Source organism: Dermacentor variabilis, unplaced genomic scaffold, assembly GCF_050947875.1.
Source record: "Dermacentor variabilis isolate Ectoservices unplaced genomic scaffold, ASM5094787v1 scaffold_12, whole genome shotgun sequence".
Taxonomy (NCBI): domain Eukaryota; kingdom Metazoa; phylum Arthropoda; class Arachnida; order Ixodida; family Ixodidae; genus Dermacentor; species Dermacentor variabilis.
The window spans coordinates 37,805,192-37,832,832 of record NW_027460280.1 but is presented as its reverse complement, the minus strand read 5'-3'; the positions used below and the strand labels follow the sequence as shown (position 1 = coordinate 37,832,832).

General features: G+C 41.9%; 2 protein-coding genes across 5 annotated transcripts in view; one reads left to right on the top strand and one right to left on the bottom strand.

Annotated features, from left to right (window-relative positions):
* The window catches only part of LOC142565909 (M-phase inducer phosphatase 1-B-like), a gene marked incomplete in the record, with an annotated part of 181,791 nt that extends 176,715 nt beyond the window's left edge, over positions 1-5,076 (bottom strand). Inside the window, 1 exon segment of one of the 2 annotated variants that reach the window (XM_075676502.1) lies at positions 4,837-5,076. 2 annotated transcript variants of the gene reach the window in all.
* Slbp (Stem-loop binding protein) overlaps positions 1-27,641 on the top strand; it is a 61,790-nt gene that overhangs the window by 25,693 nt on the left and 8,456 nt on the right. The window contains exons 1-5 of one of the 3 annotated variants that reach the window (XM_075676507.1): positions 5,321-5,586; positions 10,382-10,453; positions 21,029-21,073; positions 21,541-21,654; positions 24,205-24,366. In XM_075676507.1, the coding sequence (XP_075532622.1) occupies positions 5,540-5,586; positions 10,382-10,453; positions 21,029-21,073; positions 21,541-21,654; positions 24,205-24,366 (440 nt within the window). In that variant the 5' untranslated portion in view covers positions 5,321-5,539. Of the gene's footprint in view, positions 1-5,320; positions 5,587-10,381; positions 10,454-21,028; positions 21,074-21,540; positions 21,655-24,204; positions 24,367-27,641 lie in introns of those variants that run through there. The other 2 variants (XM_075676505.1, XM_075676508.1) reach the window with 2 other exon arrangements.

Here is a 27,641-nt window from a genome sequence, read left to right as displayed (position 1 = left end):
TGGGTAATATAAGAAACCAGCCAATGTGTTATTCATACCAGCCAAGCCATTTCAGATTATTATTTCCTCTGACAAATGCTTATCTGAAAAGTTTTGTACTTGCAAGCAATGAAAAGCAGTAACTAAATTTCACTTTTTAGCACAGACCTTAAACAGTGAATAGGGTGCCATGTCCTATGACCTGCACATGAGCCCATAGCTGGTATAACGTGAAACTATTCCAATCTGTTTTTATACCAAATCGGCCATTAGCACTCCGTGACAGGTCAGAATGGTTTGGGTCGAGGCCATATGGGCAGGCACCATGCCCATATGGGCATACCCCGAGCCATTTTGATCTATCACGGAAGGCTAATGGCCGATTTGGAATAAAACCAGATCGGAATAGTTTATGTGACACTGGCTCATGCATAAAACTGATACTATTTCCAAACACACACTTAATTTACACTATTAAGATCAGAACTAGGACATTGTTACAGTTACCACTGCACTTATTTATAAACCTACCAGCAATCTTTTAAAGGAACATATGTTTCAGAAAACTGCTGCACTCTCTGGCATGTATCACTTTTACCTTGCTGCTCTTTCACTTTCTCTGGATACTAATAAGAGGTAAAATTACTCCTCTCATAATTTGTACTTAAACTGATGCAAGGCTATACATTTAATGATGTAAACTGCCACGAGGAGACTGAATGTTTGATGCTTTATTGGTTTAATGTCTTTCTATTGCTACAGCTTTCTGCTGCCGCTGCACAAATTGCCTAGTTTATCTATTCTGGAATTAATACCTGCAAAAATAGCAAGATTAGTGTATGCTGGCAGTATTCCTCAAGGTACGGAATGCCTCATTGTAGACCATTACCGTGTAAAGAATGTATCCCATCAGTCAGCCAGTGACTTGAAACAAATGCACAAGTAAGGAGAATTTTAACCCTTTACAGATGGAAGATGAGTCCAGCTCCAACGTTTGGCTGATGGCACAAGACATCTGCCAAAGATAAACTGTATGGGTGAAACTCTCTCTCTTCTTTTTTTCACTGCACCAGTTACGTCCCACTTTAGTACAGCAGCCCTAGTAGGAAAAGCATCAGTAATTTACTGCACGGTGCTGACAGAAAAATGAAAGGTGTGCTTTCTTAAATTTCATCGTCTTCAAATGCAAGGAATGAACTGAGCTCAAAGGACTAGCGAGTCATGGGTTCTGTATCTTAGCTCTGATGACAGAAAGGACAACAGTGCTGTACGCATAATCTATGCCCTGTGCATGACACTCTTGTCTGCAATGGAGAAAAAGAGGAAGCCAGCTAAACACTGCAGCGTCTGCACAAAGGCTAAACACTGCTGCAATGAAACAAGAACATGGTGCCCTGTCTGCAGAGTGGCTTTGTGTGCAATACTATGTTTCAGTGTGCTCTAGGAAAAAAAAGAGAGAGAGAAAGAAGAAACTTCTGAGGACTGAGATGGCAGCAGTTGGCAGTTTATTTTATTCATAAAAAAGCCTTCTCTGTTTGTGAACAATATTTCATTTGCTCTTTTGTGAAGAACAGCTTTCCCTGCTAACAAAACAGCAGTTAAAAAAGGGGCATGTTGTGCAGTGAAGTGCACCTTCTGTTACATTATAATTGTTTTTTAATAAACTGTCTCTTTTAATGTAAATTACATGCGTGGATGCAATGTGCTTTTTAACAAATCTGAATTGTTCTTCACAAATAGATTTTTTTCAAGTTTCTTTCAGTTTTATTCCTGCCCTTAAAGGGTTAAAATGAGTAAAAAAAAGGAGGGCTCATTGCACATAAGGAAGGGACTTGCTATGACCATGATAAAGTCAAGGTAAATAGGACTTAGCTTTCATACTCACAAGGCAATTGAAAAATTTTATGCTTGTTTTTCCTAAAGTTTGGTCACGCATAACTTCTTGTGGGAGTACCCATAAGTAAAATTACACACAGGCATGCATTTTAAAATAAACTTTGCGTGCTGTTTCCTCACACTGAAGTATGATAATTAAATACATAACTTTTACGATGCTTTATATCTGAAATACAACTGTCAAAAATAAGGGTGTGCGAAAAGAGATTGTTGAGACCAAATCGAATAATGAACAGCCACTATCACGACTAATATAAAACAATGTTCACATCCCAGTATTAAAAGTTAGCAAGTCTCTGTCATTACATAGTCATTACATTATTAAAAGCACAAACTGAGCATTAGGAATAGACAAATTTCTTTACATGCACAGGGCTCTTCAGAGATTGTGAACGATTGCTGCACAGCCTGTAAAGTATGGCTACCTAGGTGATTTAGCCAGCTCCACTAAGCAAGTTCTCATGTATTATGTCTATACCAAGCCCACGAGGCTGAAAATGTACCATAATTTTACTCCAATATTAAGTTTATTTGGGAGCAGTTGACGTTTTGAAGTATTCAAAAAGTATTCAAAAAGTATTAGCATTTACAAATAGTGACTATTTGATTTGAAGACCGAATTAAATAGGACACTATTCAATTCATCATTCGAAAGTTTGAATATTCGGACACCCCTAGTCCAAAGTGTGTGAAAATTTGTTTTAGCTCCAGCAGGAGAGAGAGATAATTTTTTTGTGTGTGTGAATATGTTAAAAGCTTGCTAAAATTTTGCCTTGTACCTTGAAACAATCACTTGAGAAGTTCCATAACAAGAAAGTAAAAATAATGCGAGTAAAGACATGACTCTTGTCCTTTGTGTGTTGATAAAGAGTGAATGAACAAGGGAAGCTTGAAACTAATGTTTTCACAAGGACTTCAGAAAAACAATTACTTTTCTTGGTAAGGTTATAGTCCTCTCTCAAGGAGCCTAAGTAGTTAGGAAGGGCAAAAAAGGGGCATCACAATATAAGCAAGTATCTCCTCCATTCTAATACAAATAAGCCAAACATTCCAATTTTCCCAGCCCTCACCATACTCTTTCCTCCTCACCCTTGAGTACCAGTTGTTGAAGCAGGAAAGCAGTTTTTGCCCTCAAGTAGACAATCATCAAAGCATTGGCTTTAGGCTGAGGCTTCCCCTGTTTGCTGCTGTTGATCTGGATTTTCCTATGACCCTTCTATTTTGTTTGAACCTTCTTTGTAAGTGTGATACATATATAATCGCGTGTCAACAAGATGTTCCAACATAACAGCACTAAAATATCGCCATAAGTTGTCTATTCATGCAGCACTGAATGAAGGACGTTCCACCACAAATAGAGCGACTGTAATGCTAATGATGAAAAGTAATCAGCAAAAAAATCTGATTCTGCATTTCCCCCCCCCCCCCCAGAAGAAACAACTATGATCTGATTATGAGCCACGCTGTAATGGGGAACTCTGGATCCCAAATTTTGACCCCTGGTGTTTTTTAAGATGCTCCTAAATCTAAGTACACGAGCTTTCTCCCCCTCCTTTTTTTTTTTTTTAATTTCGTCCCAATTAAAATGAGGCCGCCTCGGCCGGGATCGAACCCGTGACATCCAGTTCAGCAGCGCAACACCAAAGCCACTGGGCTACCGTGGCGGGTAAATGAGCAAAAATGGTAAAATAATGAGTTATGAAGGAATACATTTGTGAAAGTAATCACACCAACAACCAGCTAATGCCAGCGATCTGGTCACCCACAAACATCTCCAGCAAGATTCCAGTCAACTAGCGCCAACATTACTTTCCCACTGCCAAGAAAAACATGCTTTGCTATTATGAAGCATTTGTAAATGTTTACTGCACATCACTTGCAAACAACTCCGTCATAACACTAACTGAATCAACATAAAAAAACTTAGCCAGAAAAAGTTTCGAAAACCCTTTCTGCGTTTCCAAGCAAGTCAGGATGCTAATAGGACCAGTACGACAAAGTTGCGCGAAACAAGATCAGAGAAGTAGAACAGACATCACAAGCGCTAGTGGGTACTTCTGTCTTTGTGTCTCAGGCTACCGTCACTTTTCGCCCAAACGTCAACCTTGAACCACTATGGTTAACACTTCCAGAGGTTTCTGTAGCTGCTGTTTTTCCAAATCATATAGAGAAACTGTGTCATTATAACAATTCCGAGCAAAGCCAAGTCAAATCGAATATCCTAATTACACAGTTGTGAGCCTGCGACCACAAATGTGCGAACGAGTTTAATGGAATTTTCAAATAAAAAAGGCCGGCGGGTACACCCAAACTGCACATGACCCACAATGATTTGTTGAATGCGTGCATTATAACTATCCCGTCAACTTTTTTTTTCTTATTTTTTACGGAATAACCACAATAGTATTGGGGTTGTGAAACAAATGCACATAATTGGGGGGGGGGGGGAGCCGATACTAATGTGTGGCTGTACTCTGAATGTGCTATCCTTAACGCTCGCGTAAACTCAAACATTAAGCACAGGATCGTCTTCTCGCACCTTGAGAGAGCCGGCCGGTGCACTTCCAAGCCAGATTCGCATGCAGCTAGAGTTTACACAGAAATTACAATGAAGTTAAACCCACCTCTTATCTAATTAGTTCACATTTGATGTCCACAATGGTGAATGAATAGGAATCCAAGCCAATATCATTAAAGGCACTAATCATTTAACGCGGCTACGTGTGCGGTCAGTTTTAAAGGGCGGGTGCCATACAGGCACCCTGAATCCAGGCTAAGTTGAAATTAAAAAGCTCAACTCCACAGCTCACAAGGAACAATGTTTAACGTGCTACCATGCGTTTCCGAAGAAACGTAAGCAATATTTTCTACTGGAGTAGATGCGGGCTTTGGTCAACGAACAACGCACATGGGAAAGGCGCGCTAGGTTGCTCGGGTATACTGGTTGCTTGCGCCGTTTACCTTTCGTAGAAGTAGCCAGAGCCGGCTAGATGATGGAAGCCCTGCCCCCCGTGCGTGAAAAGGATTATCGGTGGTTAGAGTTGGCGAGCATGTTGCCCCTAGCTCTTTGGACCACTCAAACTGGCCGCGGCGAGCAGAGAACAAGGCGGCGTTCGAAAGGACGCCCGGATCGTGGAACGGTTGCCAGTGCGGCTAGCACCAGATTCCACACGCACGGAGCGCGCGGCGTCGAGGTTCGTTTTGTTGGCGCGTTGGCGGGAGCAAACTGTTCAGGAAATACAAATTCTGCCCTTAAATACCATTGTATGCATATGCTCGACAAAATGACAGCTCGCCAGAAAAATAAAGTGGATAATAAAAACGTCAAATTCGGTTTTAGTTGACAAAAGCTAGTTTTCGCTGCATTGGTGGTTCCTACAATCTGCATTAGAGGGCTGTCCAGTCTCCAAATTCACTTACGGCATCTGGCAACAAAGAAACAAGGACGCGTTGGTTTTGGCGCGAAATTTCTGGCGCGTAATCAGACAGCTGCCTGGACTGAACGCTTCAGGCGTACTCCTGTACGAATCACTTGTATTAACAAAACTGAAGGTTATTTATTAAGATATCGCGCAGTTGAACTCTACGAAACTCGTTTACTATTTGACTCACCTCCTCGACCAATCGTGCAATTCAGGAAAGTGTAAATATCTTGAGATAGGACATGGAGGCGGCTACTGATGTTGCGGCCGACGTTGGAGGCCCCCAGATGTGAGACATGAAATTTTTTTCGCCTGAAAAGCATGTTTCCTCTTGATGTAACTGCGCGTAATGGGCAAGTTTCTTTTTTTTTCTAATGTGTGCTAGTTTGCTTCGTGTTTTCCTCTTCATTTCGCTTTTATGTGCTAACTTCAATCGTTCGTGGTGGTTTTCATTTTAGTCTTTGATACGACTTGGCGGTCTCGTACGTGGACCTTTGTGCCCAGTAATATATCACGATTAAATCTTGTCTTGGCGTTATTGCGTAGTTCGTGAATGTGTGCATGAGCATTTTATTTTTGCAAGCATACTCCGTTGGATATGGTAATCTCTTAACCTGGGAAAGCTGAGATGCGGGGCAAAGGCGGAGGCCTGTACCGAAAGGCCTGGCTATGGACCATGGTTTCTTGCAGCCACAAAGGCACGTTGGGGAATCTTGCATCTTCAAGAGCGCTTGAAGCATACAGTTTCAAATTAGTGGGCATTTGTCAATCACGCTCTAAAGTACTCATGTGACAGATATTTGCTTGTATTTGTATATTGTTGAAGGTAATTAAAACCAGCGGTCAGTCGCACTTTTGATACATGGCAACATACAGTAATTTACAAAATTGTTGATCGTCGTTTTTGTTTTAGATGTATATAATGCAGAAATGCACCGACAACTTTTGTTATTCTTATGTAAAATTTTAAAGTAGCACCGCGTGACGCGTGAATGAAATAATTGATGATTTTACTGAGAGTACGAATAGCAAAAGAAAATGAATATAAGCGATAGTGTTGCCCATGGTATGCGGGAAAGTCGTGGCTTCGCATTTGGTAAAACAGTTATGCGTCTAGGGGGCGTTCGTTTTCACTTTTTGCTTGGAGTGCAGGGGGATCTGGGATGGTCTTCTTTCGAGGGCAGAGAGGCTAGTAGCAAGATAGCATTTGAGGAGCGATTGAGAAAAATGGGGGAAATTCGGCGGGCTAGGAAGGTTTTCAGTTACTTATACACGAGGAATGTTGACACGAGGTGGAGGAAGCGAACTAGAAAATTGACAAGCAAATACTTGGGCAGTAGCGGGGGGACACGTAAGGAATCATCCGTCAAGAAAAGGTTAAGACAGAGAGGGGTATGTGGAGTACAGAGATGCAAACCAAATCAGCATTGGAGACATACAGGACGTTTAAGCAAGAAATAGCCAAAGAAAATATTTACGATAACTCTAAGGGAAGCTTATTGTTGTTTGAAGCCAGGACAGATGTACTGCGGACTAAAACGTACCGAGCCAAATACCAGGAGACAGATTTGGTGTGCGAGGTGTGTGGAGAGGAGGAGGAAACGGCTGAACACCTGATACTTGCTTGTAAACAACTTCACCCTGCAGTTGAATCTGACGGGGAACTATTCAAAGCTTTGGGTTTTAAAGACAGTGAAAGTAGAATAGACTTTGAACAGGTAGAAATAACTAAACGGAGACTATCTGATTGGTGGATAATATCAACGCAAAAGTAAAGGAGTAAATACATAGGTATGCATGCATATAGAACCATTAAAGGCTAGGCGGCGCGCGCTGCCGCCGCCCGATTCAAAGGGTTGAGCCTCAATCATCCATCCATGCTGCAAGCACCTGATTGCTTTGAGCATTCTTCAGGTTCTTGAAGCAATGGTTGTCAGGATGGGAGATTTAGTACAGAAAGTGAAATGAAATCAAAGGCATTTTCTGAAAAACATTCTGTATGTTTGACAGTGATGATTAGATAGATTTGGGTTCCAACTTCTTACCTCAACAGAACTACTCATTCACGTTGTGGCTGTCAGTGCATGTACCACGAGTCATCAATCCTTTTCTCAAGAATGTTATATTTTCTTTACTTACCCGTCGCACTACATATTCATAGTTAGACTTGCATAGCTTACACATCAAAAGAGTCACACCATACAAAATTGTTTTAGCTAACATATTCACGATTATCTTACTTTGGATTAGTTTAAACTTGCACTCAGCAGTCAACAGCTCCAAAGCCAGCTTTGCCCTTGGGCAGAGACCCTGACCCCTCATATTTCTCGCCCCTGAGACCACAGATGCACCTTGGTGAATGCACCTATAGAGATCGCATGAAGCATAGTTTAACCCAGCAGCCCCAGGAAAAGTTCAACTATAAATTTTGTATTGGTTTCGATATGTTTAACCTTATTCCATTATGAAACAATAAACCTGATACACCAATAAAGCTGATAGCCTGCATTGGTCTCTAGCTTACAAGTGTATTTTTGTTCATGGGAGCGCTGTGTACCAAAGTGGTTTGCTCCCTACGAGGGTGCATTAATTTTTCATTTTAAAGCAAAGCTTTCTAGGTGCACTCTCTCGGTCTTTGCTTATCGTGGTTGCTGCCTTTCCAAATAGTTCACACCCAGGACAGCGCTTGCATAACATATCATGGCCTATAAGCCAATCTGCACTACCCCTACAGATGTGCTGGCAGCCAGCTCTGATGCCTATGAAATTAGGCAGTGAACAACTAATGGTAGCTAAATATCTTCAGTGCAACAAATATACAGCTTGGAACACAAAATTCCTTTATCAAGGCTACACCTTCCGTGCCATCGTTCTCTATGTTTGGCGCGTCTGCTTTGCCAGCTTCTTGCCAAGCAATACTATCAATACAAGTTTATATCATGATCACTGCTTGTACTGCATCCATTGGGACCAATAAAGGATTTTGTTTGACCAATACCAGTTTATATCATTACTTCTATTGCTTCAATTGGAAATCATAAAGCATTTTATTTGTCTTATAGAATATTGTATTTCCTTGATATGGGGGGGGGGGATTAGCAAACATTTTTATGGGACCTATAGGTTTTCCTATCAGACCTATGTATGTCATATAGGACCGATAGGATTCTTGTATTGGAACTTTCCCTAGGGTTGGATACTGCCTAACCTTTTGGTGGCCTTGTCACACATGGAAGTTTGTTGTGTCAAATACATATTTTCAGTATAAGTTGCACATGTTTCTTTCAACACAGGCTTACTGACTTTATTTGTATCAACTATGTGTAAGAATTTCAGATCAAAACACTTAACTGATATCTTTCCTCCCATTCACCTACAATGAATGTATGAAATTGAAATATTTGTAGCGAAATTTTTTTGCAGTCGCAATGGAAAAGTCCTTTGTAGCTTCATGCTGCATTCGGATGGATGACAATTTTTCCCTTTCATGATACTTTGCTTATTGTGGTTGCAGCTGCTGCCTTTCCAAATAGCTCACACCCAGGACAGCACTTATATAATGAATCATACTTCCTTCACCTTGCGCGATTCCACAGAACTGAGTTGCCACAGTAAATGTATTTAATGTTACATGACATTAACCAAGGTAGTTAGGCTCTAACCTCATACCTGCTTAGCACAGTAAAATGTGTTGTATTGACCATTGAAGTAAGGGCTGCTTATGGGTATATGGCCTCAATGTAAAAGACATTGCTGGCAGCCCTTGTATGCGTTCATGTAGCCTGCCCTCCATGCAGTGTATACAGATTCCGATGCACATTAAACATGGGTGGAATCCTCTCCACAATAAGCCATAGCCCTTTTCCTAATTTGCAAGTGTGCTTCTCTGCACTGCACATCTGCCTGACTAATGGCAGTACAGGTCATCGTTCAAATGATGAAGTTCTAGCTGCGCATGCTGGGGCTTGTCTTTGCTCATGGTTTCATCACAAGAGTCACGTCTACATTTCCCATGTCTTAATACAGCTGTGCTTGTACATGCTGTTTGTAAAAATGACTGTGCCGCCATTAGTTGGCCTAACTGCCTCGTAGGAAAGCTAGCTTTACATTTATGAATAGTGTCAATTGTGTTTATGCCCATGCCACACGGGCACAGAAAATAACATTGACTTGCTAATGCCTTAACTTTTAATGATGTTTGCATGATGTCACTTGTACAAACCTAATACCATTTGCTTGATTTTCATTCATTATCTAATGCGTTCACCAGAACTTATTTGACTGTGAAATGCATACCCTTAGCTCCATAGCTTGCGCACTGCAGTATAATTGAAGTATTTGAAACAGCCTCTACCATGTAAAAAATATTTTATACATAACTCAACTAGAACACTCCTGCGACAAGTAGTAGAACTTCCTTGGGTCAGTGTTGGAACGGCTTCGACGGGCCAAGCGCCATTTTGATTTTGGGCTTCAGATTTCACTTGGAATACCTGAAGTTACTATGGTCAGTTGCAATGTTGTAAAAGACAGCAACTAACTCAAGCTAACGGTACTATGGTATGCTTGTTTTTGATTCACTATTCATTAGGCCCAAAGTAAACTTGTAGATGCATGTTTACTTTTTATTTAGTACCTTAAGATTGCTCACTTCAGAAGATGCTGTCATCGACATCACCGCATCAAATGTCATTAAATTCGGACGTGTGGCAGCTCTGCCCCCCAAAAAATGTTATTAGGAAACTTAAGGCGTTAACGAACGAATTTCATTTTGTTGTGCCCATGTGGCATGGGTACAAGTCAGCATATATTTCAGCATTGCTTTTTCCACATAAGTTCAGCTGTTATCTCCAGCATGTTAAGCATAATGCTGAAGCACATGCTCTCCCGCCTCTTCTGCCTTTTTTTTCTTTGCCTCCCCAAGCTTGACAATGTGAGTTTCTTTTCTTTTAGTTAGATGGGCATGCCTTCAGAGAGGTGAAACTTTTGAGGGTATTTGTTCATTGACTTTGGCTTGTAGACTTCATTCATATTTAGGCATGTTATGGCACTTGAGGTAATAAGTGCTATTCATTCCTCACCAGGAAAGAAATTGGCAACTTCTGGGATCTTCATGAACGCCTAGAACATTCATGGGCTAACATTGTGGAGAAAAGGTATGTGGTCTACAAACATTTACGTAGTATTTCTCTGTAACCTGTGTTTCATCTCGTCTTACTACATACTTTTGTTGGCAGCGTCTCCGGCAGTTGATATCACCGTTGTAAAGGCTGTCTGATCAGTGAAACTGAATCTCAATTCTTCGCTGCCACCAAAGGCACCACTGGCACATTGAATAAGAGACTGTGGAATAGACGGCACCAGATATAGTTCATGTGTCGTACCAGAGTCCTTCAAAGCATTGGAGGACTCTGGTGGTGCTAATGACGCATGATGTGGATTATTGTGAAAATTACTGGCTAACATTCTATGATTGTCTTGCAGATTTAATGTGTGTGAATTGCATTGTATTATTAGCCGGAAGCAAACAAAAAAAGTTCTTGTAAATATGTTCATACAAAGCCATAGATGTGGGTGGGATTGAGCTTTGTTGTAGAAATACCAGCTTTGATGGCGTTGTCTAGATGTGCTAAAGTTCCATATATTTGCTTGGATTCTAGCGAGGCCATTCATATAGAACAAATGCAAGCTCAGGTACTTTAAAAAGAAGTGTATGAATGTTTTTCCACAACATTCATGTCATATATATCTTTTATTTCATTTTATTTACTTTCAGACCATTCAGGCATTACAGAAGTGAATGGGCAAAGAAATACAAAATCAGAAATTGACATAAGCTAACACCTGTTTAGTACAAGGAAAAGTAGTTACATATTGCAGACTTGAACATGCTAGCATCTTGAATGGAGACGTGGATGTGGACAAGTGGTACCAGACATAGCTGTTCTTGGGGGACAAAAGATTGACTGCTAGTACTTTGTCCTACGAATTGGGGCACTAATGTTGTATCTGTTGTCAACAGTCTGGACATTTAACGCCTTGAGTGTTTTATTATTTGACCAAAAGTGAGTTCTTTGATTTTTTTTTATGGTTTATTTTCAAACTTTCCTGCATTTAAAACCCTTCTAAACCCTTCAATCAATTTGCTTTGTTTTAAGTGTGAAAACCTCATTTTTAAACAGTTTCAGTTCAGCATAATAGCGGGATTGAAATGCCCATGCGCAGAGTGCTAAATAACCCATATTATTCAGCGTACGCATGCCATTTCTCAGATTTACCATTACCATCTTTATGTGGGTTACATACTTTACGTAAAGCATGGCGGTGGTCCCGGCCACCTGCTTCGAACTGAATTTGGTGTTGTTTTTGTAGAATTCAATTCATTCATAGCAAATAACTGTGTAAACGGCTTTCGCCTAGTCTCGGGCCGCTCCGATGGCGGGAGTTTTCGAGATCGCTTCTCATTTCGAACGCGTCCAAACATAGGCGCCGACTACAGTATTGGGGGGGCTCTGGGGCCCGAGCCCCCTCTAGAGTTTCGGGGGAGGGGGGCTGAGCCCCCCCCCCCCCCCATACACACACCTAAAACGTCATTACCAGAACTGAGGTTTTTTAGCACATAAAAAGGGACGAAAGACAGTGGCAAGACGCGGACACAGCGCTGTGTCCACGTCTTGTCACTGTCTTTCGTCCCTTTTCGTGCGCTAAAAAACCTCTGTTATGAAATACCAACACGCCCTAATCGACACTCTTTCAAGTCATTACCAGAGCTTTGTCACCCACATCATTCGAGGTTTCTTTTGACTCTCCTCGACGTTTTCACTTGAAATTTTACTAGGGCTAATAGCTTACTGCATTGTTCTTGGCGCGCATGTATGCAGCTTTTAATTCATACTTTCACTTTATTTCGGCAAATCCTTACAATAGCAGGACATGCGCATTAGACGCCCTAGCGGCGGCTGCCTCATCCATATTTTCTCACTTCAACAATGTTTTAAACTTCCACTGTAAACACCATGCATATATAAATATATTTAAATATACACGCAGGACAAGGTTTATTATATTTTTGAAAGAGAAGGAGGTAGCCAGTTAAAATTTATTTCTAAAGGTATGGATAGCCTATACCTAGAGAATGAATATGTTGCTGTATGTTCACCACGCTTCAGATTGGTTGCTTGCTTTTTTGACCATGAAAGAAACCTACAGACTTCAGTGAAGCCTTCGGCAGAGTCTTTTATCAGTGGCGTGTGAAATGCATGTGAATGTTGTGTGTCTCAGGATTGCTTCTGTTTCCAGTAAGAAACGCAAATGACTCATGAAAAAAAATTTGTAACAATTTACAACATTTATTAGGGATGGAAACATTGTCAGTTGCATGAAAAGGTCATAGATAAATGCAGGTTATCCCAATTAACTATCATGCACCAAGATTTAAAAAAAGAGCAATGCGTTATTCGAAAAAAAAAAAACCTAGTGCATATTGTTTACAGTACAGTGGAGTAGCTGCCAGTAATGTTTTTTGTTACTGAGATTTATTAGGTAATTGTAATTATCTAACTCAAGACATACTATCCTAATTATCAAAGTATCAATAAGGCATTTGAAGGCACAGCTAAGGGCATCTAACTGCAGTATTTTCAGCGACGTACTAATTGCGTACTAATTTTTTTCCGACTGATAAGTAAACCTCGCAAAATATGTAGAATACCATGTGACTGCGCACCCACCCAGATCATAAAGCAACGCATTCGAATAGGCTCCCTCCGAGTTATCCAGAATGAAATAAAGGAAATAAAGAAAAACATTGTGATCGAGCTGTTGTCTTAACATAAATAAAGTGCAAGTATGTTGCTCTTCTCTTTCTTTTTTTTTTTTTTCCACAAAACCTATCACCGCAAAAGCGAATTGACAACGCCAGTGCAAAAGTTTAAAGGAGTGTTTTTGTTTCATCCCAGTTGCCATGTCTTTCTCTAATGAGCAGAAGGTAAACATGATCCTTGCCTTGGGATCTGCAAATGGCAACAAGAGGAGGGCCACAAATATATACATATATATCAGTCATGGAAGTGTGGTGGTAGACCAAACGCATCGACTATCATCAGAAATTAGGAAAACCTCGGACAAGCCGGCAGCTTCAAGAAACAGCAGAGGACTCCATCTTTGAGTCCTAGCCTACACATGGATCTAGCATATATGGCCTCAAATCCTCATGCTAGTGTAGCCGCCTGTGTACGAATTTCCAAGTCATCAGTTTGGAGGATTCTAAATGGCGGCCTTTCACCCGTAAAACCTTAACCAGCACCAATGCTTAGAAGATAGGGACCTGTAGAATCGTCTAGATTTCTCAAATTGGGTTCTCCCAAAACCCGATGAGTCACCAGGATTTTTGAGTAGCATCGTGTGCACAGATGAAGCCAATTTTCGCAGAAACGCCTAGGTAAATTTGCATAATGCACACTATCAGAGGGACTAAAATCCACACTGGGTAAAGCGCAGTCGGCACCAGCATCAGTGGTCGCTCAGTGTGTGGTTAGGAATTTGCGCCGGTGCTATAATCGGTCCCATCTTCTTCGATCACACGCTGACTGGACAGCGTTACGTGAACGAAATCGTTGAAGAAGTGGCTGATGAGTTTCTCAGCAATGTCCCACTGTCAAGTCTTCCACTTCTGAGGTATCAGCAAGAAGGGGCACCCGCACACAGCAGCAGCCGAGCACGAAACTGGCTGAATGCGACTTTTCATGCACAATAGATTGGAAAGCACGGGCCTATAAATTGGCCGGCTAGGTCACCTGACCTCTCTCCACTCGATTTCTTTCTTTAGGATTATGTGAAAGATCGTGCTTACTTGATCGAGACGGGCGTCAGATTAGTTAAAGGCAAGGATAACAGCTAGATGTCTGCCGTAGAATTTCGGCATCGGTCATCAAGAAAGCCACTGAAGGGGTGATAAAACGGACACAGTACTGCGTAGCTGTGAAAAGAGACCTATCCGAACACATCCTCTAGGCTGGTGTTCAACGTAGCTTACGAATTCATAAATAATGAGGGCACAATGAATTTTCTTTTTTTTTTTTTTTCAAACATTCTCATTGCAAATTCGACTCATTTAGAAGTGGTATATTTAACTTCTTGAACACATCGGTTTTGCCTTTCTTCTACACATTGGTTGCTTCCCGGTCTGTTTATTTCGCTTTTATTTTTTGACATGAACCTGTTTTTGCAGCATGTATACACTTTCATAAAAAATAAAATGGTAACTTTAATTTGGCTCTAGTCCGAATCAAGTTTCTGGTGCAAAATATAACTATGTGCGCACTCTTTTGATGCGGTGCGAGAAAAACCGGGATGTTGAAACATTCTATGCCTATTACATTACTTTTCGCATTTCGCGCGTGGTCAGAGTGGCGCTTCGGTCACGTTATCAAGGGGCTTTTGTTATCACTGTCATCAGTCGGCCTTGGGAGATGGATAGTAAGTGGGACTTAGAAATGAGAGGAAGGAATAGCTCTGAAGCCGCGAAACCTGCTGTTGGTGCTCCTTCCGTACCATAATCAAGGTCATGTGCTGTCTCTTCGAGTTTGCGACAGCCAATGCTGTTACTTTCAATCTGCTTATTTGAGGGCGCTGCTTTATGATGTGGGTGGGAGCACAGTCGCATGTTATTTTCGTGGGGTTTCTTTAGCACTCGGAAAAAATTAGTATGCGATTAGTAGGTCGCTGAAAATACCGCAGTTAAATGTACCTTGGCTGTGCCTGCAAAAGCCTCATTGATACTTTCATAATTAGGACAGTACTTCTCGAATTGGATAATTGCGATTACCGAATGAAATCTCGGTAATGAAGGAATTACTGGCGGCTATCCCGCTGTATTGGAAACAATATGCGCTAGGTTTTCTTCTAGTAACGCAACTGCTCTTTCTCTTTTAAGTCTTGGTACATGATAGTTGGGGAACACTATAATTCACTCAGTAACTGAAATGAGGCCAAGTTGGATTCACTCGAAATCAGAATCAACAGCAGTCATGCGCAGCAGCGCTTATACTCGAGCTCACAGATAAAGATAGAGAGAGGCTGCAGTTTTGCCAGAAAGGTGAAGCAGTATTAGTGATAGCCAATTATGCGACAATTACATGAAGGAAGATTACACCACCGAGAAGACTCAGGCTGTGAAATTTAACTGTCTCCTACTATGAGGTCTTGTGTATACTCGTATAACGCCATCACTTCAGCGCTCAATTCTTCGAGGTCACACGAAGTTTCTTCAAGCGCACGAAATATATATATATCAGGGTGGTCTACCAACTGGGAAAACCGGGAATTCTCAGGGATTCTGAGCAGTCTGGAAAAACTCAGTGAAAACTCACGGAATTTGTGCTTCTATCAGGGAAAACTAGCTGTAATGTTATTGAAAGGGTCGAAAGTCGAGGTAATGCTGGCTCGATTAACAGAAAGGAACCGTAATGAATCGTCTTTGACGTCCTGTCGTCGGCTGGAGGAGGTTCTAGTGTACAGTCAGCGACCGGCTATCCGGATGCCCAATAATTTGGACGGCTTCGCGGCACCACCACGTACCCATAGGGTCAATGTATCAGAACGTCGTAAATTTCAGACGTAAGAACTCTTCGTCGTCCGATTTTCCGGAGATTTTGCCATTACCGCAGGTCCGAAACGGCATTAATCAAAGCCACCACCGCTGCCATTTTGATTACCTTGCCGCCTGGAACCGGCGCTCTCGCACGCAGATCCGCTGGCAGCCGTAGCCACCACGGCGGCAACGCTAGGCCTAGCTGCTTCGACGTTCGCTATGAAACTTCTTGCCGTTGGTTGCCGTGTTATTTATTAAAATAATTAGCTGCTGTCAGCAACGGCGCGGTCTCCGCCTTTGTGGTCCCCGCGGTTGGCTTAGAAGCTTGGATAGCACGGTGCGTTGCATAATGCCGGTTCCCGAAAGTCAGCTTTGCCTCCGTACACAGATGTTACTTGGTGAAGCATACGCAAACGTATTGCAGTGAAGTATAACAAGCGTGACAAGGGGCTATTGCCATGGGACACTGTATGTAATCCTTAATTACACACGCGTGCACCCGGTATTTCCTGTCACAGTACGAGCACCGATATGCCTAATACGTGTATCGACAGGCCTTCAGAGCGTTTTCGAATTTGCTTGTGGCGGTTTGAGCCCTTAATGATTATATCACTAAATGACATGCATGAATTTTTTCCAACTGGCCGATTTTTCTGACGTTTTCGCGGCCCCAAGGAGTTCTAAAAATCGGTCCTGGACTGTGCAACTGGCCAAGATGCTTCAAATGGTCCTTGGGGTGAACGAGTGGCAGAAGGAGGACGAGAACAGAAATGATGTATGCATTGAGGAATAAACGGGAAAGGAAGCTTGCTGCCCCCGTTTTGAAGAAGTTTGAGCTCAAAAAAACAAAGTGTTGGCTGATGCCGAGATGCAGGTGTCCCTCATTCAAACCAAAATAAACTTCTTAAAGCAGTGAAACAGAACACTGATGTGTCGTGTGCAGGCAGAGAGTGATGTCAGGACAGTTGAGGTTGACTTACGAGCTGTTGAGAGAGAATCTCAATTGTGACAACGTTCGAGCCTCATACCACTGCGCTTGCTATCAGTTGATAGAAATAGCTCATATTCAAAAATATTTGCTTGTGTATGCATCTCCTTTTTATTCATATTTGAGAATGTGCGACTCGATTTGCAATTTTTTTTCGCAGACATTTTATTTGCTGTGCATCTTACTAAACCCTCCATTCTATTCTCTTTTTGAATAACATAAACACTGCTCTTTAGTATTCAAATTAGACTAAATCGTTTTTTTTCTTTAATTTTTTTGTATGCTTACTAGAGGGTGACAGCATCAGGCGATATGGTTTGAGCCCCTCTTGACATAAAACAGTTCTGCATCACTCAGGGAATTTTGCAAAGGCACTCGGGGAAAACCTGGAAAACTCTGGGAATTTGGAAATGTCAACATAATAGACACTCTGTATGTATGTATGTATGTGTGTGTGTGTGTGTGTGTGTATATATATATATATATATATATATATATATATATATATATATACATACATACACATACATATTATATGGGGGTTCAGAAAGCTGGTCGGGCCCCAGCCCCCCTCGGACAAATAAAAACTCTCCACCTATGCATCCAAACCTAACAAGAGAAACCTTCAGCAGGGTGTCTGCCACCTGGGAAAACCGGGAATTCTCAGATTCTCAGGGATTTTGGATAGTCTGGGAAGTATGCAGGGAAAACGTGGGGAATTTGTGCTTCTATTAGGGAAAATTAGCCGTAATTTTATTGAAAGGGAACGAAATTCATGCTAATCTTGGCTGAAGTAACAGAGAGTGTAACGAATCGTCTTTGACGCAGTATCATCGGCTGGAGGAGTTTCCAGTGTACAGGCAACGACCGATTTTTGGGACATGCCCGATAATATAGCCGGCTTTGCGGCACCAACATGTACCCCATAGAGTCAATGAATAAGAACATATGAAATTTCGGACGCAAGAACCCTTCGCCGTCTGATTTTTCCGACTTTTTGCCATGACCGCATGTCCGAAACGGCAATAATCAAAGCCACCACTGCCGCCATTTTGATTATCTCGCCACCTCAAACAGCCGCTCTCGCACACCGATCCGTTGGCACCCGCAGCGTAGCGTGTAGCCACCACTGCGGCAATGCTAGGCTTAGCTACTTCGGCGTTCGCTACTGTTAGCGATTAGCTGCTGTTAGCAATGGTGCCAACTCGGCTTTTATAATACTCGCCAATGGCTTTGAGGCTCAGAAAGCATGGCGCGCTGCATTATGCCGGTTTCCAAATTTAAGCTTCGCCTCAATACAGCAGTATTGCACGGCGAAGCATACGTGAAGTATTGCGGTGAAGCTTAAGTGTGGAAAGGGGCAATTGTCACAGTACCCAGTATGTATTCCTTAATTATATACGCGTGCACCCGTTGTCTCCTGTCACAGTACGAGCACCGATACGCCTAATAGGTGTACTGGCAGGCTTTCGGAGCATTTTCGGACGCCCCTATGGCAATTTGAGACCTTAAGGGCAGTAAAAGACATGCATTCATCTTTTCGGACGTTGACTGTACAACTGACCAAGAGGATGCTTCAAATGGTCCCTGGGACGAACAAGTATAAACCCCATGCAAACGATCTTGCACGCGACAGCGACGCGATGGAGATGGCTGTCGCGTTCCCTCCTCGCCTACAAGTAGTACCCCATGCGAGCGACGACTTCGAACGACGTCTCCCCAGTGTTGCCGGTATGAGGGCAGCAATATAGGCTCTGAAACTAGTGTGACGCATGCTTTATTAACTTAAGTTGATGTGTTTTACTGTTAAAAGCAGCATAAAATATTTCTGAAAGTCTTGCAGTAGGTTCTTATCCTTGCACGTATCAAATTCAATCGTTTGCTCGTTCCATGCGACAGTCGGAAGTACTTGAGTTATGTACATCTAGTTCCGGCTTTGCGCTATTCACTAGTCGCTCGTAGCACTTCTGGGCGACGAGCGACAAATTCTAGATTCGCAGAACTGAGCGATGTGTTCACGCGACGGCCCGATCCGTCGCTCGTCGCTGTCGCGCACAAAATCACATTCATGGGGTTTAGCCAACACGTGGTCGAAGCAGAGCGAGAACAGAAAGGACCGAGGCATTGAGGAATGAACGGGAAAGGAAGTGTGTCGCCACTTTGAGGAGCTTGAGTTCAAAAAACTAAGTGTTGGCTGACGCCGAGATGCATGTGTCGCTCATCCAAACCATAATAAACTATTTAAAGCAATGAAACTCAGCACTGAGGCATTGTGTGCAGGCTAACAATATATCAGGACAGTTGAGGTTGACTTTCCAGCTGCTGAGAGAGAATCTCATTTGTGGCAAAGTTCAGGCCTCATACCATTGAGCTTGCTATCAGTTAATAGAAATAGCTCATATTTGAAAAAATTTGTTTCTGTATGCATCTCCTTTTTATTCGTATTTGAAAATGTTCAACTCGATTTGCAATGGGTTTTACCTTTTTTTTTTTTCGAAGATACTTTATTCGCTGTGCATTTTACTAGCCCTTCACTTCCGTTCTCTTTTTTGAATAAAATAAGCACTACTCCTTACTATTCAAACTGGATTAGGTTTTTTTTTTTTTTTACGTGCTTTCTAGGGGGTGACAGCATCAGGTGACATGGTGTCAGCCTTTCTTGACATAGAACAAAATTCTATTGTCACTCAGGGAATTTTGCAAAGGCACTCGGGGAAAACCTGGAAAACTCGGGGAATTTGGAAATGTCAACTTGGTAGACACCCTCTTCGAGATGCCAGCACCCCCTATCGGTGAAGTCGGGAAATAGGTGCGATGGCGGCATATGGCCTCTAAGATCGGAAGATTTCGGAGGCTATGAAGCTTCTACTGCTTGTACTGTTTTGCCGCAAACTGCGGACTTGGAAAGCACAAGTACGATGCGCTACTGGCTTCCATTGCGCTGCCTCTCACACTTTCAGGATGCACACACAGATAGACTCACTTTAGTGTACTATGTATACGAACTTCAAAGCGTTGTGGAATAGCGTCCAACACATAACTCTGCCATCACGCTATACTAAAACTCGCTTTCTTAAAAGTTTGTTTGTGGAATGGTAATGCTTTTTCCCTTAAGCCCGCTATTACGCTAATGTTAAACTAAAATTGCCTTTTACCTCTTCACTATGCAATATATAGGTATTTTCATTGCCACAAATGGTACAGTTATAAACGAAAAATGCTTTATTTTATTTTAACCTGTTTCGAAATCAACTATTCTGCAAAGAAAAGTTCTTCACTGAAAAAAGGTCATTGCTTTACTTCTCACTTTCATCATCACAGTAGAGCAGGGGTTTTACTTTGCATACTCGACTCGCGTGCAAGCTGTCAGTGGCAGATGCCATCGTTCCAAAGCTGGCAAAAGCACATGATTCCAAAATGCTATTTGAGATCTGAAAAAGTGATGTCATTTATGTAGTAGAAAACAAAGCTATTATAAACACTCCCTTCCAGTGCTTACGAAATGGCTTGCATCTATGTTGGAGAGCACCAAGACTGAATTGACGCCACCTACAAGGCACTGAAAGTGCCGACATCTATGTAGTAAAACAGCCAAATAACCGCAAATTTCAAACACTGGCACTTTAGTTGTCGATGCAGTCGAAGAAAAACTAAGTGGACATGCTGAGTTCGTCCAAATCACTTTGAAAACAGGATTATTGCTGTTGACAAGCTCAGCTCATCCAAAACAATTAAGGAATTAATTGGGAGCAAAAAAAATGTTAGTTTCAGCTTCTCATTGGTTTAATGAAATTAACTTGCTAGCTACAATTAAAATGTATGTAGTATGTAATTAGCTGCTAACTTAATTCATGCATTTCGATTTCTTGTGCATATAATGTCCTTCTGTTTGTGCTGTCTGCCGCAGGCAATTTTTAAAAATTCTGTATGGACTAAAAAATAGTCTAAAAAGGGCCCTGTACAGGTGTGTTAAGCAATCTCTTGGATAATAAAGTGGTCTGAACTGTATTATGTATTTGGAGATCACTGGAGGATGCTGAATGTTTACATGGGTGACACACCAAATTGAACAATGCTCACTGTGTATGTGGTATGACTGTTCCACTTGGTGATATTATTAGTTAATACTATGTTTGTTTATCCCCTTTTCAGAGACAAAGCAGCAGCAGACAAGCAGAACGCATTAGCACGGCGCACGTAAGTTTCCAAGTTGCTTGCAATTCCTTGTACTACATGCCTACCCAGCAGCTGTTTGCCATTTTAATTTAAAACTTGTAAAATAATGCCTATCTAATGTGGAGTCCGCTGCACTACTAAGCTTTTGCAGTTTTTCACATAGGATAATATGTACATCTTTTGTTTTAATCTGTATGGAAGGGTTTGCAGATTGCTTATACTATCAAGGTGCTTCGTAGAACAGTAGTGGAGAAATGTGAAAACGCAATTTAGAATATGTGTTGAGTTCTTGACCTTCTTGGGTCAACTGATTATATCCAAACATTTTGTAGTGAAAAAATAAGTGCCCTAATTATTGTAAAGATTACTTCTGTCATGAAGTAATCTCTCTGTCTCTATTTCTCTATTTATGTTTTGTATTTTTGACAATTTTTACATGCGCATGTGAAATTTGCTGATTGGTAATGTGCTTAAATATGCATTTGCAGTTCTGATGTACAACTGTATGAGACAGACCCTCAGGTGCTCGGCAGACGTCTCAAGCAAATAGAGTATGGCAAGAGTACTGTAGGCTATGAGCGTTACTCTGCTGCTGTACCCAGGTAAGTTATTTAAATATAATAAACCTGATATAATAATTTCCTCAGTAGTCTCTTAATTGGGGAGTACATCTTTAGACACATACCTGTAGTGACATCAATATGAAGATGTGCCTTGGTTTACAGGTTTTTCTGGGGTGTGGAGAGGGCACTTAAAGGGACCCTGAAACGATTTTGACAATTTCGTACAAAAGTCGTTAGACTAGGTCCTTCTGATCATTAATTGACACATCTATGTGCTCCGGGTAAAGCGTGTAATTTATTATAAGGTTTTAAAAATGTACGTCGCTGTTCATCGCAGCACATTGCTCGGAAGAATTCTCACCCGACCCTACCCATATGACGTAAATCACCCAATTGACGTCAGTAGGGCAAGCTATCCGATTAGCTGCCCAGGGCGCATCATCGATGATTTTTCCAACTTTATGGTGAGCAAATGTTCTTCGTAATAGTTGGAATATTAGTTAATCTGTTTATATAAAAAGAAAGTGACAGAAAGATAATGCACAAGAGCGATTTCTCACTACACTTAAGCACTTCCGGCACACAGCAAGCGTCTGCTTGTGTTACAACATGCTCCATTTTGACAAGAGCTCCTCAGCCGGAGTCGGTTTCAGTCTTTTCGCGAGCACCATGATTCAACTTTGTTGCATTGTGGGCTGCAAACGTAACGACTGGCAATATATCAAGCTGCAACATCGTTTCCCTCTGCAAGGCAGCAGACAGGTGGAGTGGCTGCAGCGCATCGTACTGTCGCTATCCGATCGGCGCCAGGATTTGCTGTTGCGGCCGTCGCTTTACACCGGAAGATCACTACCACAACAGCGTTTCGCGAGTCCGGTATTTGGGTAAACTCAAGAGCAAGGGGACAGGGCCTGGCCATTTGACCGTGCCGTTTCATGGGATGAGCAGAAGCACAAACATGAATAGTCTGCATGGTGCAGCTACCTGGTGGCACAGAGCTCGACCAAACACAGTAGCAGTAACGAAGCGTATTCTTCTTTGCTGCTGGTGTTAATTTTTCGCAGTACCGTAATCGTTAACACATTGTTTTTGTGAATGTTTAAAATGTTTTACACTTGGTTAGAGCAATATTAGCTTGTTTGGCTGGTTAAGCTCTGTGCCAACGGGTGGCTAAACCGTGGAGACCGATCAGGTAGCTCGTACGTCTACACTAAAGTTCCTTCATCAGCTTGAGTTTATGCCTCCACCATTCCGTCGAAACGCCCAGCTCACCTGTGGTTACCGGAATACCAGACACGTTCGCCGCTGCGACAGAATGCTCGCAACACACGCTGCTTCGATAGCTGTCGCTTGAGTCGACTGCCAAGCTGCTGGCGGACAGGTTGGAGAGGCTTCGCGTGCTTGCTCCTAGAGAACCGGAAGTAGACGACACAACGTGGAGCTTAGCCCTGATCAATCGGCGAATAAGTTGAGGAGAAAATGCATGGCTATGAAGGAGGGTAACTTGTAACCATCTGTAGCTCTCTTAATATGAGACACTTCACAGATGTGGTGCGAATGATTAACTTTAGCTGTATCCTACACGTCTACAAAATTTTCACGAACCGTCTCAGAGGCTCTTTAAGTGTTTAATTATAAAGCTGCTAGCTGCAGAATGCTTCAGTTTTGTGCACCCTATGACAACAGAACAATCTTAAATTTTCAGAAATGTTAGTCTCAATTCTGGCTCTCGGTAGACGTGAAAAAGTGAAACTTTTTAAGTAATGCAAACATTTAGACCATGCTGGAGTGCTACATCAGCTTGGATGCCTACAGATACCGATGACAAATTACAACCTATCTTCATTTCACACATGTAAACACACTGTAAATGCATCACACCAAACATACTTTTTCGAGATGCTGTTGGGAAGAAGTTAGGTTGACCTTAGAGTTCTGATTCCTGACTATATAGTATTCAGATTCCTTGTGAACAACAGCCTCAGAAAGTAATTGTGCAGTGTGCAAACAGCTTTCCTATAAATATATATATGTATGTTCCGAATGTCCATAAGGCAGGGGTCCTCGCTTTCTGGCTTAGAAAAACCCACCACAAGTTGTTAATTAGCTAATTACGCCCTAAACAAAGAACTTCCTGTTTCGGATATCATAAAAAATATTTATAATAGAAAAAAATGCATTTTTGCAGTGGGCTGGTAAAAATACATCAAATGTGCAAATTTCATTCAAATTGTTTAAGACATAAGAAAGCTTTTTGAACTGCCTTGTCCTCCCTTAATAAAATTTTGCTAGAAACTTGAGCATAGCCATCACAAGCATGAAGGACCAAAAACACTTAGTGCAGATGCCATGGTACAGGCCCTGCAAAACTGTGCTGTACACTAAATGAACATGCTCATAGAAATATACTGCAACTGTTATTTGACAGCACATTAAAATACCATGGATTAAAAATCAATTTGGTCTTTATGCTTGCATTCAAGCACAGCTTTTACATTAAAGTTCAGTTCCTGGTTTTGGCTAGTGAGTTTGTTTTAAATGTGTACAGATGATTTCTGGCTGTGCTCAGAGTATGTTTTTATGGTGCAGGAAAAATCGAGCTAAGCACCACCCTCGCACACCAAACCGCTACCTGAAGTTCAGCCGACGTTCGTGGGATGCCCAGATTCGCATTTGGCGCCGACAATTGCACCTCTGGGACCCCCCGAAAGAGCAGCCAGAGGATGCCACAGATGAGATGCCAAGTAGCAGGTGTGTACCATTTCGTTCCCTGCAGCTACTACACTTGGCAGCACATGTCAAAAACAAGATCCTTATAAAATGTAACACAATACTGATTTAGATTTTGCATAAACATTTTGCAACTAGTTTCTTGCATTGAAAAGACATCTTCAATTACTATAGGCAACATTACTCATAAAAATACACACTGCCCAGCCATGGTGTGTCTCGTGCATATCAAAATGATTGACCCAAATTTCAATGATGCTTCAAAAACAATTTCTTGTATGAGAACTAGTGTGAAAACTCTAGTGCACACATCGCGTGCAGAAATGGGCCCCACGTGTTTGTTAAACGATACTCCTTGAATTTTGTTATCGTTTGTTAACCGCAAAAGTCAATGGTCGAACTCTTGTCACCTTCTGCAAGCTCTCATCGGTTTCTTGTGTTATGGAGCATCCTCCTCACCCGACAAGCATGAAATATGCCTGACAGGGGGGCTGACATTGGCCAGAAAATGCCAGACGTTGCTTCCATTTAAGCCTTTCTGGTGAAGATTGCAGATGTATGTGATATACAGAGACTTAGTTGCGTTCAAACTGCAAAGCAAGATTATTTCCGAAATGGGAAATGTGCGGAGGTACAGAAGCAATAGACCTCTCCTGGCGTTTGTCACACTACACTGGCCATGTCACAGCGTGACATCACCGGCGCACGTGCAGTGACCCTGGTTGGCAAAAGACAACCACCGCAAGCTTTTTACAGTGCGCAGCTGCGCAACTGCATGGTGCAGTTTCGCAGTTCTTGGTGCAGGTGGGCGCAACGTGGACATGTGTTTTTCTCTTATTTCTAGGTGAATCTACAATTCTCTTGCCAGCCAGATTAGCAGTATTGTCTTGGAGAACATCGGCGTGTGGTAAACTGTGTGATAAAAATCTGGAAATGTTGGCGTCTTTTAGTTGCAAATGTGAACCATGTGGTGGTCTGTGATGGATTGTGCGATGACAAATATCGGCTTTTCCATGGAAGTGTGCTGCGTTCGTTCTGGTAAAACGTCTGGCGAAAAATACTGACGATATTGGCTTATCTTTGTATAGGGAAACTGACCATGTTAGTTGTGTTTGTGTGTACTACCCAATTAGCAATACATCTCGCTTTCATGACTGGACGCGTGTTGTGTGCAATAAAGCCAGTCGTAGTGATCAAGTGCCTATAGAACTTCAGGACCTGTAATTATTGAACAGGTGAGAATAGAATAAATGCAATGATTAGTTAGCGCATGTATCCCAGTGCCATATGTGCTGTAAAAAAAAAAAAGAAAGAAAGAAAGGAGCAAAAAGAACAAAAAGAAAAAAATTCATTTGAGCATAACCTATCAACCGAAAGGTACGACTATAACTGAGCTCCAAGCATGTTTTGACCACTGCCAATGCTGCATTTACACACTTTACCATAAAGAATGCCCAAATGGAAAACTGTTGAAATCGCATTTTAACACAGATACTTACCTTTACCTTTTATACTTATCTTTATAGTATGGGCTTCGTGCTGTGATGATGCACATAAACATGCAAAAGTTGGGTCTTATAAACTTGAGAGCAACAAAGGGAGGTAGCAGACACAGCGAAGTTACGGCACGACTGATTATGTACTTATGTACGCTTTTGCTCTGTGCATTCATGTGACCATGACTAATAACTAAAATAAATAATGGTGTTTACATGCCTAAGCTGCACAGCAGCTTATAGGGGACACTGTAAGGAAAGGCTCCGGATGAATTTTGACCACCTGGAGTATCTTACCGTGCTTTAGGAGCACGGTAACAAGGCTTTCTGCATTCCTTCCTGATCTGAATTTAAGCGCCACCACTTGGTACGGCTCCACTGAGCCGCTGTGATAGGTATGGCTGATAGTTGTAAACAAAGTTCATCTTGTATATTGTTTAAAGCTACACTGTAAATTGGGTGCAAATGAGTACCTTCATGACAGTACAATACAAATTTTTGTCTGAAGACCAGTCATTTAAGCGAAGCATCATTTCGGCACCGTGAATATGTGCATCATCTTTGATAAAATGTTCGCTTTGAAAGAGTAATACATTTTTGTGGCTGTTGGTTTATGGAGGAGGCACACTTATGAAATCGCTACATGCTGACTTAAGGGAACCATGCACTTGGCAACAATGCTACGTTGTGGTGGCAATAAAACGGGGACGATTGTACTTTCTAAGCACAGTTCGTAGATGCTGTCACTTCAAAAAGTAGCAATATGCCGGAATTACGATCGCGGCAATTCATATTGTCACATAGTAGTGACGGTAAAGAACACAGTAGCAATACTGTGAATGACGAAACTAACTTTCATTGGGCGAACCTGTGCCCACGAAAACAGGCTACACTTATAGCAGAACGATAGCGACGAACACAGTCAGTGATCGTCAAAATCTGATGTGCCGGTCAAGCGCGTTGGCTTTTATACACGAGCCATTGAACATTCCAGAGTAATCGCTGGTGAGTAATCGCAGAGTAACCGCGTGTCTTCTAGAAAGTTCTACACCATTCACGTCATGCATACATGCAATCAGATTATGCAAGGTTCGGTGACGACAATGGATAGAACCATTGATAATATCCCCGAAACTTCTGATACATGCGGGAACGTCCCACGCTGACTGATAACATTTGTTAGATGGTGAAAAGCGCTCATCCGAAAAAGATAAACAAGTCCACGTGTCAATATGCAAGTAGTGCTCTTATGCAGAGAGAACAGGTTGCATGAACATTTTTTTGCCAACAAGCGCCCACTTTAAAGGTGCAGCTGAAGGGAGGGGCACTCGCAGTGATGTCATGCTCTTTGCAAACAGGGAGAGGTCTATTAGGCCGCTTACAGTACCCAGAAATGTTACCATAAAGCAGCTTGGTTGCAGAGCCGAGTTTGTTAACCTCTCACATAGAGGCTGAAATTCTGAACAGTTCTTGCTACCTGTATGCATACTTCATCTCTTTGTCTAAGTTGCATGCTAAGTTAGAAGATGTTGCCACTGATGTCCAGTGAGTACTGTTGCAACATACAGAAAATGCTGGTTGCAAGGACCTTCCTGATGCCTCTGAATACTAGCCAGCAAAAAGTATAAAGGCTCACAAGACATGCACATGTATGCAGTGTTCTAGCAGAACAGGCAGAAGTAAATGTACTCTTGTGAAGCTGGGCTGTGGAGAACATGCATCAAAGAGCTGTACATACAACTTTGGTTTACGATCAGATAATTTCATTAGTAGCAGAAATCAAATTAGAATTTTTATATA